Source organism: Dendropsophus ebraccatus, chromosome 9 (assembly GCF_027789765.1).
Source record: "Dendropsophus ebraccatus isolate aDenEbr1 chromosome 9, aDenEbr1.pat, whole genome shotgun sequence".
NCBI lineage: Eukaryota > Metazoa > Chordata > Amphibia > Anura > Hylidae > Dendropsophus > Dendropsophus ebraccatus.
The window spans coordinates 67611428-67627818 of NC_091462.1; the positions used below are offsets into that span (position 1 = coordinate 67611428).

Below are 16391 nucleotides of genomic sequence, written 5' to 3' on the forward strand. Positions count from 1 at the left end.
CTCAAAGGATCTGCTGTAACATTGAGTGAGCCCTTGATATGGACTGCTGAAATTTGAAGAAAATTCGCTTCGGCCCATGACATGAGGCGATTGCATTCCAGCTGAAGTGATTGGCTTCTGGTTCCTTCTTGCTTGTTTATATAGAACACAGCAGTGATGTTGTCCGTCTGAATCTGAACTGATTTGTTGAGGAGGATGTACTGGAAATGATACAGAGCTAGTCTGATTGCTCTCAGCTCCTTCATATTGGACGTGAGCCTCTGGTCTTGATAGGACCACTTGCGCTGAACCCACAGAGAGTCTACATGGGCACCCCAACCAGAGCCTGAGGCATCCGTAGTGAGGACTACTTGATGCTGGGGTAGTAGACTTTTCCCTTTCGTGAGGCGAGAGTGGGTCAGCCACCAAGTTAGATCCTGCTTGACCAGATGAGAGACAGGAAATAATCTTTCTAGATCTTCTGGACATCTCTCCCATCGAGCAAGAATGTGTCTTTGTAGAACCCTGATATGGGCTCTCGCCCATTGGACTGCTTCGATGGCCGAGGTAAGCATGCCTAGGGTTCTCATGGCAAAGCGGATGGAGCAACGATCCATGCTGATCAGAGAGTTCACCGTGTTCTTTATCTTCATCACTCTCTCTGGTGAGAGAAAAAGTTGCATCTGTTGAGAATCTATGACGAAACCAAGATAAGTCAACCTTGTTGATGGGTTGAGGTTGGATTTCTTGAAGTTTATGAGAAACCCATGGTCCTGGAGAGTCGTCCTTGTGTAAATCAGGTGAAGCATCACAGAGTCTCCCTGGATGAAGCGGTTATGAGCCAGTTGTCCAGGTACCAGGTAACACAGATGCCTTGTTCTCTCAGGTGTGCGGTTAAGACGACTGCAATCTTTGTAAACACCCGTGGGGCTGACGTAATCCCAAAAGGGAGACAGGTGAACTAAAGATGGATCACTTCCTTCTGATGCAGAAATGCCACCCTAAGGTATTATTTGTGCTGCTTTAGGATTGGTACATGCAAGTATGCATCCTGCAAGTCGTTGGTGGCCATGAAATCTCCCTGGTGTAATGACAGAACTGCTGTCTGAATAGTTTCCATTCTGAATTTTTTCTTGAGGAAGAATTTGTTGAGGTAGCGAAGATTGATCACCAATCTCAAAGTCCCTCCAGATTTCGGTACAGCAAATATTGGAGAATAAACTCCCAGATTCCTGAGGACGCACGTCCTCCAGAGCATTCTTTTGAATGAATTCCTGAAGGAGCTGATGTATGACTTGGTTGTTTCCTCTGTTGAGGATAAACCGATCTGGTGGAAAGTCTTTTAGTTCTAGGCAATAACCTCTTTGTACAGTGGAATTGACCCAGGCATCTGAGGATGTTGCCGACCAGACAGTAGCGAAACCTTGCAGCCGTGCACCAACCGGAGGGGATGGAGACCTGGCGTCACATGCGCTCATCCTTTGTGGCGTCAGACTTTTTCTTTGAAGATCCAGGCCGCTGCTGCTGCTTTCTGAATTGTCCTTTTCCTCTGGAGGGACGAAAATTATACTGTCTTTTCGGTGACCTTGTATAAGAGGTTTTAAATGGTTTGAAGGTCTTTTTCTTCGGAAAAAAGGATCCTTTATTATTATTCAATTTATTAAGGATAGTTTCCAGTTGTGGCCCAAACAGTGAGGAAGGGTGAAACGGAAGGGATGCGAAGTGATTTTTAAACAGGATGTTACCTTCCCACAACTTCAGCCAAAGCGCACGCCTTGCAATATTGGACAATGCCATACATCTAGAAGAGTATTTTAAGGCGTCCATAGGTGCGTCACATAAGAAATCTGTCGCAGTCTTCATCAGGGACAAATCTTCAAGCAAGTCCTGTCTCGGCACTCCATCTTCAATGTCCTGTGATAGTTGTTGACCTAACCAAACACGAAGCAATCTGGCTACTGGAATGGTTGTTTTAGAGATCTTTGAGGAACTAGCTGCAGCTGCATAGGTCTTTTTGCACAATTTATCTGCTTTTCTTTCCATTGGATTTGAAAGTAAAGCTGACTCTTCCACAGGAAAATAAGCTTTTTTGGAAAGTTGTGCCCCAGGTTGATCCAACTTTGGAGGATTGGACCATTCATCTGTAATTTCAGAATCCAGCCGGTAGGTGGATTTGAATTTGGCATTAGACTGAAATCTCTCAGGTTTAGCTTATTCCTTCTGGAACATGCCCTTGATGATCGGAGGAGTAGGAAAAACTTTTTTATTTGGAGGGAAATAGAAGAGCTGATCTTTTTTGCGTTTGTGAGAAACATCTTTATCAGATTCAATAGTCTTTTTTTTACTGCTGAGAGCAGTTTGGGCATTGAGTCCTTCTGCAACAGGCACATTTCCTCTAAAGCCTCCCAATCTGAATTCCTCAGATGAGTACTGCTCAGTGTCTCCTTCTCTGGCTAAGTCAGAGGTATGAGGTGCAGGTGAGGCAGGCTTATGCTTTTTTGCTTTATTCCCTTGCAGGACAGCATTTTTAACATCCTTAAAGGTGTCAGTGAGTTGGTCTTTAAACCACACTAGGAAATCTTGTGTGCACATCTGGTTTTGGGAAGATGAGGACACACATAGAGAGCCAGGGCCGCCATCAGGGCAGTATTGGCGGTACAGCTGTCAGGGGCCCGGGCCAAAACTAGAATTCAGGGGGGCCCGCTTAAGCTCCTGACAGCTATACCGCACACTTCTCTTTCCTTTCATAGCTGACAGGCAGGGTCACAGGACAGAAGCAGGGCCCCCTCCTCACTCTCCCCCGGGCCCCTCCCCCACCTCCTCACTAGCTTCTATAGCTGTTCTCTCATGTCGGGACAGAAGAGGAGGGGCCTAGAGACGGCTGTGTGCAGAAGACCGGAACATAAGGACACACCACATGGCTTCCTGGAGTTTCCCTGAGAAGAGTGTTAAGTGCACTTGTGTGTGTGTGGGTGTGTTAGTGTGTGTGTTTGCATGTAATTCTGCATGTTTGTGCCTCTGTGTGTTTGTGTAACTGTGCAAATTACAGCTAAAAGATGATGTAAGAGGCTTATGAGGTTCTGCATCAGCTAAGGTGTATGATGTTCTGCAGCAGCTGAGGTGTGCATGAGGAGGTTCTGCATCAGCTAAGGTGTATGGTGTTCTGCAGCAACAGCAGCTGAGGTGTATGAGGGGGTTCTGCATCAGCTAAGGTGTATGATGTTCTGCAGCAGCTGAGGTGTATATGAGGAGGTTTTGCATCAGCTACTGTGTATGATGTTCTGCAGGAGCAGCTGAGGTGTAAGAGGATGTTCTGCATCAGCTAAGGTGTATGATGTTCTGCAGCAGCTGAGGTGTATGAGGGGGTTCTGCATCAGCTAAGGTGTATGATGTTCTGCAGCAGCTGAGGTGTGTATGATACCTCATAATACACCCCATCTGCTGCAGAACCTCATAATACACCCCAGCTGCTGCAGAACCACTTCATACACCTTAGCCGCTGCAGAATGTCATCATGCACGTCAGCTGCTGCAGAACCTCATCATACACAACGACAAAGTAATAAGTGTACTGATAGCTGGAGTAACATGAGAATAATTGCTACAGTCGTGTGTTAGTAGTATGGATGCAAATATATAATTTACATAAGTGTATATCTAAAGTGTGACGGTATGTAATGTATACAGTATGTGTGTTGTGTGTATATGATGTATGTATAATGTATGTATATCAAAAGTTTTGATCGGTGCGGGTCTGAGTGTTCCCACCTGTACTGGTCAGAAGAACAAGCGGGGAAAGGACTATGGGGGAGATTTATCAACCATGGTGTAAAGTGAAACTGGCTCAGTCGCCCCTAGCAACCAATCAGATTCCACCTTTCATTCCTCACAGACTCTTTGGAAAATGAAAGGTGGAATCTGATTGGTTGCTAGGGGCAACTGAGCCAGTTTCACTTTACACCATGGTTGATAAATCTCCTCCCAAAAGTCTATGGAGCGTGTCTCTTTTTTTCTTACACAGAGTGGGGAGAGGATCTTCTCCTGATCAGTAAAAGGTGTGAACACTCAGACCCGGACAAATCAAAATTTTCCACATGTCTCTGTAATTTGTCAATTTTTTTTTTAAAACAGGTACGTTTCAAAGGTTACCTGTCACAAAGTTGATGTCTCTAGATTGATGTTCAGACCCACATGCTGCTGGGAGGTTGGGTTACCATGTTTTTTAAAAAAAATATGGATCATGCATGGAACTGGTCTGGCGTGGGACGAATCCTAAGCAACCCAATCTTCTACAGACAGCTGTGTCTGCACGCCGCACCAGAGACATCAGTCAAAGATATGTCACAGATTTTTTGTTAATGGGGGGCCCAGACACTTCGGCCCCAAAATTCCTGATGGCGGCCCTGTAGAGAGCACACATCCTGCTCCCATGATTCTGGTAGTGGCTGGCGACAGTTAGCACACAAGTTGTGCCTTGATTTCCTGCTCCTTTTACCCCTGTATTTAGACATCTGCAAAAGATCAAAGAAAAAGGGGTCAGATGACACATATATGCAAAGCAGGAGTCAGCCCAGACCATAACATTACCTCTAAACATTCAAGGGAACTGCTGCCTAGGCAGAGCGTTGTCCCTGGATGTAAATGCCATGTTTTTATACATGATGCGGCTCGCACATGCGCAGCGCGCACTTCCGGACGCCAGTGACATCATCTTTAGGGCCGGACATGCGCAGAAGGCATTGAAGTTGCTCGGCGCCATCTTGGAAATAGGCCGCATCGCGTACTTCCGGTTTATCTGTGGCCGGCCCCGGACCCTATGTAAGCGACTGAAGTGCTGTAGCTCTGCACCTTACTGTGTCAGACGTCGTTATCCAGGCTGTTAGTCATGCGCAGGAGGGAATCGAAGTGCCGCGCCGCCATGTTGGAGGTGTTGGAAACTGCCGGTGGCACATGAGGTAGAGGTAAACCGTTTAGGGGCCAGGCAAAGTTGGCATGAACTTACCTAAGGCGAAAAAGCCTTTAATCCCACTCTGGGCTCCAGGTGTGGGTACAGCTGAGGGACCAGGACCAGGGACAAGGCTGACTGAGGACGATCAGGAAGTAATATATTTTTCCAATGATAGTGAATACCGTTCCTAGACTAGCATCAGTGTCATGCTTTCTGCATAACTGCATTTAGTTTGATATGATTGTAAGGGTACAAACACACACACCGTATACACAGCGTATTTACTGCTGCGATACGCAGCAGATTAGATCTAAATAACTGAACACAGCATCAAATCTGCTGCAGATCTGCTGCGTATCTGCTGCATATACAGTGTGTGTGTTTGTACCCTAATGAAGGATTTGTATATATTTGTATGTTTTTAACTGATGTTGTTTCTAATATGCACAGTCACATGGTTTCCACTAACTGACTTCATTCATTAGTCCACAGTTGTGCTGGATAGCAGATGCCGTGTGGGAGGGGGAGGAGCAGACAACGTGCCCCAGCACTTGTGGCTATTTAATGCGGCAATGCCAGTGAGAACTTAGCCATGATTAAAGTGACTGTACCACCAGGCCCAGGCTTAAGCAGGCGGTGGAGGCGGGCCGACCTACCGTTAGTGGGAAGAAACTCCAGCCCCTCCATGATGTGACTCCATTGGAATCAATGGAACCCTATCATAGAGGGGCAGGGGTTTCCTCCCACTAAGGGTGGATTGGCCCAGCTCCAGTGCTTTAGCCTGGGCCTGGTGGTACAGTCACTTTAAGGCCGTGTAACACGGCAGAAATGTGTAGGCATTTGTTGGGGGCATACCGCACTGTGTGCTCAGAACATGGTGTCGAAAATAAAGCTTTCAAATGTGATGACAGAACGCTGGAATTTTGTTTCTGCTGTGAAAGCTACCCTGAATGTCCTTTCCTTCCTAGAGGAGTATTGGTGGCATTTGAGTTTCTATGGGCCTTTGTGATTAGACCGTCATGATTCTTAAGTCTATGTTCACACAACATCAAAAATAGAGAAAAGGTGTCTGCTTTTACTATTTTAAAAAAGTCTGTTATTGCAGCGATTTAACTGACTGCAATGCAATACACTGGAAAGACAGACGTCTAATTTACACGATGTATTGAATAACGGACGTTATCACCGTAAACGTCAAAATAATGGTCATGACAAATATTTTCGGATGTCTTTTGCAAACATCGAACATTTTTTATTAGTTGTTCACACACAGTTTTTTTTTGTCACCATTCTTTCTTTGTTTTTACTATTAAAGACACACCCAAAGGGCAACTAGTCCACCAAAGCTACAATAATGTACCAACAGCTGTCATTGCACTAAGGGGAGGCCAGACAGCTAAATGACGTCCATTATTTTAGATTCAAATTGACAGACGTCATTTTTAACAGGGCTGAAAAAACGTTTTGTGAACATAGCCTAAGTGCACTTTTGGTTATACCCCCGTGAAAATAAAATGGTGTAATAATTATGTTTAATATGTAAATTGATGGTATGAGTTAGGGTGGGTTCACACTACGGAATTCTCGCGGATAAACTCTGCGGAATTCCGATGGCTGTACGCGCGACTTTCCGCCGGCTCCATAGACACCATTCTATGGGCCGGCTGATTACGCGTTCTGCCGAACAAACTGACATGTCAATTCTTTTGGCGGATTGCAGAATCAGCAGGCCCATAGAATGGTGTCTATGGGGCCGGCGGAAAGGTGCGCGTCCGTGAGCGCATACAGCTGGTGGAATTCCGGGGAGTTTATCCTCGAGAATTCTGTAGTCTGAACCCAGCCTAACTCAGCAAATTGGGGTGGAATATCCTTGATGGAACACTGTATAATGTATCTTCTTTTTTTTTTTTTTTTTTTTTTTTTTTTTAGTATTTATATGTAAAATAAATAAAAATTAAAAAATGATGTCAACCTACCTTACTGTAGCAAACCTTCAAACGTTCCCAGACCAGTAATGAACTGTCTAACCAGTGAATTTAGTGTTTACTTAAAGGAACTTCTGCAGAAGCATATAGCATTACTTACCTGTCTATCCCAGTTTTGAAACTACCAAAAATCCATTTGTTTGGGGATTTTTCTCTCTGTATTGTGTATCTGTCATTCCTGGTTGAGCAGTTTCCAGGATGCAATGCTTTCCCTCAGCTGATCATCACAGCCCCCCACCCATCACAATCAGTAAAATTAGTGCTGCACCTGCTTCTGGCCATTCAGAGATGGTGGATCACTCAGGGGATTGGGGGATCCAGCCAAGCCTCCTGTGAGATCACTCCCTGCCCCCTGTCTGCATCATGAGCCTGTCCTCAACAAACACACACAATGTGAGACAGAGGCATGGAATATTTGTGTCCTAAGGTTGGGGAGCAGAAGAAGCAGGAGACAATGTGAATTGGCACAGCGGCCGTTTTTTTCACTTTCTGGATTTCTATCAGCTATCAGTGTGGCAGAACCGCACAGATACGGCAATACATTATATAGACACATCTATATAACTTTAAATGTACTTTTAACAGAAAACAAGTTTTTCTTATCCGGAGTTCCCCTTTAAGCCAGAAAGCCTAAAATTGCATCAAGCTATTTCTCTGCACTTCCTCCTCAGTCATCCTACCTCTGCCCATCCAAAGGCTTTTATGGGCAGTGTAAGGGTCCAATTACACCAACAGATTATCTGATAGATTTTTTTAACCTTTAGAGGACCGGGACAATTTCAATTTTTGCGTTTTCGTTTTTTCCTCCTTGTGCTTAAAAGGACATAGCAGTTGCATTTTTTTTTTAACCTAGAAACCCACTTGAGGCCGTATTTTTTACGCCACTAATTGTACTTTGCAATGACAGGTTGAATTTTTCATAAAGTACACTGCGAAACCAGAAAAAAATTCAATGTGTGGTGAAATTTTTTTTTAATTGGAGGGTTTTTGTTTTTACGCCGTTCGCCCGGGGTTAAAACTGATTCGTTATATATGTTCCTCAAGTCATTACAATTACAACGATATGTAACATAACTTTAATTTTATTTGATGGCTTTTAAAAAATGCAAACCATTGTTAACAATTATATGTACCTTAAAATCGCTCTATTGGCATGCTTATAGCGCTTTAATCCTTTGGTCTATGGGGTTGTGTGCGGTGTCATTTTTTGCGCCATGATGTTTATTTTCTATCGGTACCTTGATTGCGCATATGCGACTTTTTGATAACTTTTTATTACACTTTTTCTGGATTTGATGCGACCAAAAATGCACAATTTTGCACTTTGGGATTTTCTTGCTCTTACACCAATTACCGTGAGAGATCAGGAATGCGATTAATTAATAGTTCGGGTGATTACGCACACACCGATATAAAACATGTTTATTTATTTTTATTTATAACATGGGAAAAGGGGGGTTATTCAAACTTTTATTAGGGGAGGTGTTTTTTTTAACAACACTTTTTTTTTTTTTACACTTACAGTATACTAGAAGTCCCCCCACTAGACACCAGGGATGAGGCTGCAAGTAGTAATCAGATGCAGCTGTCAACCGCTAACAGCCGCAGTCCCGGGCTACAAGCGACACCCGGGACTGCAGCCCCGCTCTGAACTCCCGTTGACGATCCTGGACGTACCTGTACGCCCAGGGACATCTAGGGCTTAAGCCAAAGCCAGGAATGGATATGAAAAGAAGATAAATCTCAGTCTTTTTTTTATGGCCTATTCTCTGTTTATAGTCCATTCCTGGCTTTGGCTCAAAAAAATCTGATAAATAAGATAATCTGTTGGTGTAATAGGGCCCTGAAGGCCCTAATCCACGGGCCAACTGAGAGGAGCAAACGATCGCTATTAGCGCTCGTTTGCTCCTCGCTCCCCATCCCATTCGCTGCCGCCGCTATTGCCCTCGGCAGCAACGAGCGGGTAGGTGCGGGGGGGGGGGGGGGGCACTGCCTGGGTGATCGCTAGATTGTCCGGGCAGCCCATAGCATATAGCAGCGGTCTGCCGCTGCAGCTCCTATTCCACAGAGCAACGGCAGCAGATCGTTGCTATATGAGTCGTTTGTCTTTCAACATGTTTGAAAGACAAACAACGCAACGATCAGCCGAAATAAATAATGTCAGATGAACGTTGCCTTCTATTCCACGGGACGATTATCGTCTGTACTGTCCGTTAATTGTTCTGTGGAATAGGGCCTTAAACCAATCTTCATTCAAATTCCTGTAAATTGTTTTCTCTTCATAATAAAATAATAAGAAAAGGGGAGGATGGGGATGGGGGGCAGCCTTGTCGGAAGAAAAAGAAGCCCCTTTGCCTAATACGATCTATTAAAGACTTTCATATATTTTTTTTGTACCATTGATTTTTGCAAGATGTTTGAAATGACAGTTACACTTTAAATAAGTACTATATAAATAACACGACATGGAGAGAAAGGAACGGCTGCACATCCCATCTATGGCTGATACTAATGGCGCTAGGCCTATTTTAAAAGTCAACACCAGGGTGTCTGTATATAATTTGATCAAACCATAATAGCCCCATGTACCATATGCAGGTCCCCTGGTTCACATGAGTCCCTACGCTAACTCCACACCGCGTCGGTCAGTGACAGCCAAAGCGTGCTCATGCAGGGAAGGGAGGACATGGAATGGCCCTGCAACCAGTACCAGTAACCAGTAGGAAGAGGGAGATTGTGATCCCGCTGTATAGAGCTCTGGTGAGGCCACATCTGGAATACTGTGTCCAGTTCTGGAGACCTCACCTAAAAAAGGACATTGATAAAATAGAACGGGTCCAAAGACGAGCTACAAAAATGGTGGAGGGTGTGAGGCATAAACCATATCAGGAAAGACTTAAGGATTTGAATCTGTATAGTCTGGAGGAAAGACGGGAAAGGGGGGACATGATTGAAACCTTTAAGTATGTTAAGGGACTAAATAAGGTTCAAGAGGGGAGTGTTTTTAGTAAAAAACTGAGCTCAAGAACAAGAGGACACAGTGAGAGGTTAGTTGGGGGAAAGATCAGAAGCAATGTAAGAAAATATTATTTTACTGAAAGAGTGGTAGATACCTGGAACAAACTTCCAGCAGAGGTGGTTGGTAAATCTACAATAACAGAATTTAAACACGCCTGGGATAGACATATATCTATCCTAAGATAATAAGGAAGAAAATACTAAAAGGGCGGACTAGATGGACCCAGTGGTCTTTTTCTGCCGACAATCTTCTATGTTTCTATGTTTCTATGCAACCCCAATATCACAGGACCAAACCCAAAATGCCCCACCAGAACCCGGCCAGCACCACCGGCGGGGAAGGTTGCCCCCAAACAACACAAGTGTGAATATGATATTACACTCACCACTGTTGCTCACACAGAATGGGGAAGACATAAGGTACTGACATGTGAGCATAGGCATATCCTGCTAATTTTAGTCATGTGGGTCTTATAAAGGAGTGCGAGCTGTTCAGAAAAGAGATAACTGTAAAACACGACATGGAGAGAAAGGAACGGCTGCACATCCCATCCAGGAGACCTGCACATGGTACACGGGTGGTATGATTTGACCAAATTATATGGCAACATCCTGACGTTGGTTTTTAAAATAACCTTAGAAGCACTAGTATCAGCCATAGGTGTGATGTGCAGCCACTCCTCTCTCTCCATGTTGTGTTTTACATTTCTCCCTTTTCTGAGCAGCTGGCACTCCCCTTTAAAAGACCCACGTGACCCAAATCAGCAGAATATACCTGTGCTAACATGACAGTGCCTCCATGTTTTTCCCATTCTGTTTGCAGCAATGGTGGTGAGTGCAATACCATATTCATACTTGTGTTGTTTGGGGGCAGCCTTCTCTGCCGGTGGTACTGGCTGGGTATTGGTGGGGCATTTTGGGTCTGGTCCTGTGACATTGGGGTTGAAGGGCCATTCCATGGCCTCCCTTCCCTGCAGGTGCACGCTTTGCGGGGTTGGCGGCCACCGACCGACACAGTGTGGAGTTAGCGTAGGGACCCATGTGAACCAGGAGACCTGCACGTGGTACACGGGGCGGTATGGTTTGATCAAATTATATGCCAACATTCTGACGTTGGTTTTTAAAATAAGCTTAGCAGCACTAGTATCAGCCATAGGTGTGATGTGCAGCCGCTTCTCTCTCTCCATGCCGTGTACTATATAAATAACGTTTCCATTGTTATGTTTTACCTTGCAGAATTTAGTCCAAGGTATAAATTCATCTGTACTGTTCATGTTTGGACCTGCAGTTTAAAGAACACAAAAAATAATGCAGTAATTATTTAACATATCTCCCATAGCAGCAATCGAAACGGACATAAGCATGTCTGTACACTGAGAGATTTGTGATGTGCAACCACACAAATGCCACAGCAAAGAATTGCATTAGGTTTACAGCAAATTGACAGCTACATTTAAAGCATATGGTTTTTACTGATGTGGTTAGACTTGGGCTATGTTCACACAATGCTTTTTTAGGCAAAATAACATTTGTTGTTTGGTAATGACTGTAAATAATGTCTGTGATCATGATTACATTGTAAATTAGATTTGAATTTCCAGGGAAATACATAGTGCTTGAAAAGAGCACCCCTTTACCAGTGACTTCCTTTTAAGAGAAACCTTAACCCTGGGTTCCGTCCCTTTAATAGCAACTTGGGTCACGTCCCTTTAAGAGCAACATGGGTCCCTTTAAGAGCGACTTGGGTCCCATCCCTTTAAGAGCAACATGGGTCTCGTCCCTTTAAGAGCGACATGGGTCTAGTCCCTTTAAGAGCGACTTGGGTCCTTTTAAGAGCAAAATAGTTCACTTCAAGAGCGACCTGGGTCCATTTAAGAGCGACGTGGATCCCTTTAAGAGCGACTTGGGTCCCCTCCCTTTAAGAGCGACTTGGGTCCCATCCCTTTTATAGCGACCTGGGTCCCTTCCCTTTAATAGCGACCTGGGTCCCTTTAAGAGCGACATGGGTCCCTTACCTTTTGGAGCGACTTGGGTCCCTTTAAGAGAAACATGCGTCCCGTCCCTTTAAGAGTGACTTGGGTCCCTTTAAGAATGACCTGGATCCCGTTAAGAGCGACTTGGGTCCCTTTAAGAGCGACTTGGGTCCCGTCCCATTAAGAGCGACATGGGTCCCTTTAAGAGCGACTTGGGTTCCTTTAAGAGCGACATGGGTCCCTTTAAGAACAATATGGGTCCGGTACCTTTTGCAGCGACTTGGGTCCCTTTAAGATTGACATGGGTCCCGACCCTTTAAGAGCGACATGGGTCCCTTTAAGAGCGACATGGGTCCCTTTAAGAGCGACTTGGTTCCCTTTAAGAGCGACATGGGTCCCTTTAAGAGCAACTTGGGTCCCTTTAAGAGCAACTTAGGTACCGTCCATTTAAGAGCGACTTGGGTACCGTCCCTGCTACATGGCTGCCTCAGCTCTGCTATTTTTACTGATTGAACTCTGCTACTTATAATGGTAAAGATCATTGCTCGGTTACGATGACAATTTTAGGGCTCAGCCACACTAGCGTTTTTTTTTGTTTCTAACGAATCCGTCTATATTAATTAAACGGATGAGCATAAACTGATGAGCAACTGATGATTGCAAAATGTTCATCTTTTTTTAATGGTCCGTTTGTATTTTGGCTTAAAAAACCTGACTTTTGTACATCAGTTTGCATCAGTCAGCATCCGTTTTTCTATCCGTTTATTTTTCTTCTTTGATTTCATGCTGCTTCTGCGCATGCTCAGTGCAAAAACGGATGAAAAAAACGGATGTGAACGGAAATACCTTCCGTTTTAGATCCGTCCTCATTGACTACAATGTAAAAAAAAAACGGAAGTGCACTTGCCGTTCGTGATCCGTTTTTTTAAGCTTCCATTCAAAAAAACGGATCTTGAACGGATTGCATGCAAACGGAGCACAATTAGGGCAAACGGAGCACACTAATATATCATGGGAGTCTATGGGGATTTTAACGGATCCGACAATTTCCGTTTTGCTTACTGCAAAACGGAAAAGGTAGACACAATGGTTCCGGATGGTCAAACGCTGATGTGAACGTAGCCTTACTCATGTCAGGGAGACAAAAATTTTTAAGACCTTCCATCTTCTATTGGCCAATAGTGGACATGTGACTGTGTGGATGTTGTGATACATTGTCTGACAAGACCTTAGAATTTCTATTGGCTGCTATATTTCAGCTATTTGCATATGTGCTGTGATTGGCTGTTAGCATTTAGAGTGTGGCCATTATTTCCAATGGGCCATTATTTTCTATGGGAAATTAGGGGTTTTTAAACGTAAATTTCTTAAAAACTTCAAATCTGATCGAAACGAAATAGCACACCTCACACTGCCGAGGGCTTTGAAACGCAGTTTGAACCGAGTCTGTGCGCAAAGCGGTTCGGGCTGTATTACGCGCAGAAAATGGCTGGAAGAAGAAACGGAAGAAGAATTTTTCAAGCACTATAATTTATGGCCATTATTTTAAAAACAGCAGCCATTATTTTGCATAAAAAGACGTGTAAACATAGCCTTAGGCCACTGTCCCACATTGAGGCAAACAGATGCGGCTGAAACCTAGCCCCTATGCAATTACCAATGTTGACAGGACATTAACCTGCAGTATTGTCGGGACTTACTACATTCTTGCATGGTCATCATAGTGCTTGAAAAGCACTATATTGCAGTGCTTCTCAATTCCAGTCCTCAGGCCTCACCAACAGGTCATGTTTTGAGGCTATCCCATACAAAGGACACCTGTGCTAATACCTGATGCACTGAGTATAAATATATCACCTGTAAAATACTAAAGAAATCCTCAAAACATGACCTGATGTTAAGGCCTGAGGACTGGAATTGAGAAGCACTGCGATATTGTAATCCGTATTCTTCTTCTTCCGTTTCCGTTTCTTCCAGCTATTTTTCTGCGATTAATACAGCCCAAACTGCTTTGCGCACAGGCTACGTTCAAACTGCATTTCGAAGCCCTCGGCAGTGTGCGGTGTGCTATCTATTTTTCGTTTAGATTGGAGTTGTCATTTTTAAGAAATTTACGTTTAAAGACCCCAAATTTCTCATAGAGAATAATGACCCATTGGAAATAACGGCCACACTCTAAACGCTAACAGCCAATCACAGCACATATGTAAATAGCTTAAATATAGCAGCCAATAGGAACTCTAAGGTCTTGTCAGTCGATGCATCACACCATCAACACAGTCACATTTCCACTATTGGCCAATAGAAGATGTAATATATGGAAGGTCCTTAACAATTTTGTCTCACTGACATGAGTAAGATTGTCATGGTAACCGAGCAATGATCTTTACCATTGTAGGTAGCAGAGCCGCTCTTAAAGGGACCCAAGTCGCTCTTAAAGGGAAGGGAACCATGTCGCTTTAAAAGGGACGGGATCCAAGTCGCTCATAAAAGGACCCATGTCGCTCTTAAAGGGAAGGGACCCAGGTCGCTCTTAAAGGGACCTAGGACGCTCTTAAAGGGACGGGACCCAGGTCGCTGTTAAAGGGACCCAAGCCGCTCTTAAAGGGACCCATGTTGCTCTTAAAGGGACCCAAGTCGCTGTTAAAGGGAAGGGAGCCATGTCGCTCTTAAAAGGACCCAGGTCACTCTAAAAAGGGACCCAAGTCGCTCTTAAAGGGATGGGACCCAAGTCGCTCTTAAAGGGATGGGACCCAAGTCGCTCTTAAAGGGACGGGACCCAGGTCACTCTTAAAGGGACCCAAACCTCTCTTAAAGGGAACCAGGTCGCTCTTAAAGGGACCCAGGCCGCTCTAAAGAGCGACCTTGGTCCCTTTAGGAGCGACCAGGGTCCCTTTAAGAGCAAAATGGGTGCCTTTAAGAGCGATCTGGGTCCCTTTAAGAGCGAAATGAGTCCCTTTATTAGCGACCATGGTCCCTTTAAGAGCGACCAGGGTCCCTTTAAGAGCGACCTGGGTCCCTTTAAGAGCAACCTGGGTCCCTTTAAGAGCAACCTGGGTCCCTTTAAGAACAACCTGGGTCCCTTTAAGAACAACCTGGGTCCCTTTAAGAGCAACCTGGGTCCCTTTAAGAGCAACCTGGGTCCCTTTAAGAGCGACCTGGGTCCCTTTAACCCTTTAAGGACATGGCCCATTTTCGTTTTTACGTTTTCGGTTTTTCCTCCTTGTGTTTAAAAGGTCATAGCACTTGCATTTTTCCACCTAGAAACCCACATGACCCCTTATTTTTTGCGTCATTAATTGTACTTTGCAATTACAGGCTGAATTTTTGCATAAAGTACACTGCGAAACCAGAAAAAAATTCAAAGTGTGGTGAAATTGAAAAAAAAAACCGCATTTCTTTTATTTGGGGGAAATGTGTTTTTACGCCATTCGCCCTGTGGTAAAACTGACTTGTTATGCATGTTCCTCAAGTCGTTACGATTAAAACGATATATAACATGTATAACTTATATTGTATTTGATGGCCTGTAAAAAATTCAAACCGTTGTTAACCAATATACGTGCCTTAAAATCGCTCCATTCCCAGGCTTATAGCACTTTTATCCTTTGGTCTATGGGGCTGTGCGAGGTGTCATTTTTTGCGCCATGATGTGATCTTTCTATCGGTACCTTGATTGCGCATATACGACTTTTTGATCGCTTTATATTACATTTTTTCTGGATTTGATGCGACCAAAAATGCGCAATTTTGCACTTTGGGATTTTTTTGCGCTGACGCCGTTTACCGTACGAGATCAGGAATGTGATTAATTAATAGTTCGGGTGATTACGCATGCGGCGATAGCAAACATGTTTATTTATTTATTTATTTGTTTACTTTTATTTAAAACCTGGGAAAAGGGGGGTGATTCAGACTTTTATTAGGGGAGGGGGCTTTTTACTATTAACAACACTTTTTTTTTTTTTTTTTTACCCATATACTAGAAGCCCCCCTGGGGAACTTCTAGTATATACACTTGGATCTCTCATTGAGATCTCTGCAGCATAGATATGCTGCAGAGATCCATGAGATCAGCACTCGTTTGCTTTCGGCTGCTGCAGCCGAAAATGAACGAGTGCCGAGCCGAGGACGGCGCCATCTTGGACGCGTCCCCGGCCGGCATCAGTAACGGAGATCGCTCCTCCGGGACAAGGTCCCGGAGGAGCGATCTCCCCCACTAGACCCCAGGGAAACGTTGCCTCCGGTAATCGGAGGCAGCTGTCAACTTTGACAGCTGCCTCCGATTAGCTAATTAGCGGGCACGGCGATCAGGCTACTCGCGGCACCCGGGATCACGGCACTTCAAAGCGGGGCCGCCGCGCGGCCCCGCTTTGAAGTGCAAGTGAGGACATATGACGTACGCATACGTCTTATGTCCTTAAGAGGTTAAGAGCGAACTGGGTCCCTTTAAGAGCGAACTGGGTCCCTTTAAGAGCGACCTGGGTCC

At 44.5% G+C, this 16391-nt stretch overlaps 1 protein-coding gene across 3 annotated transcripts in view; it reads right to left on the minus strand.

Moving 5' to 3' along the window:
* STAT1 (signal transducer and activator of transcription 1) overlaps positions 1–16391 on the minus strand; it is a 997040-nt gene that overhangs the window by 442432 nt on the left and 538217 nt on the right. For all 3 annotated transcript variants that reach the window (XM_069983571.1, XM_069983569.1, XM_069983570.1), the window contains exon 18: positions 11159–11211. In XM_069983571.1, the coding sequence (XP_069839672.1) occupies positions 11159–11211 (53 nt within the window). The remainder of the gene's footprint in view (positions 1–11158; positions 11212–16391) is intronic.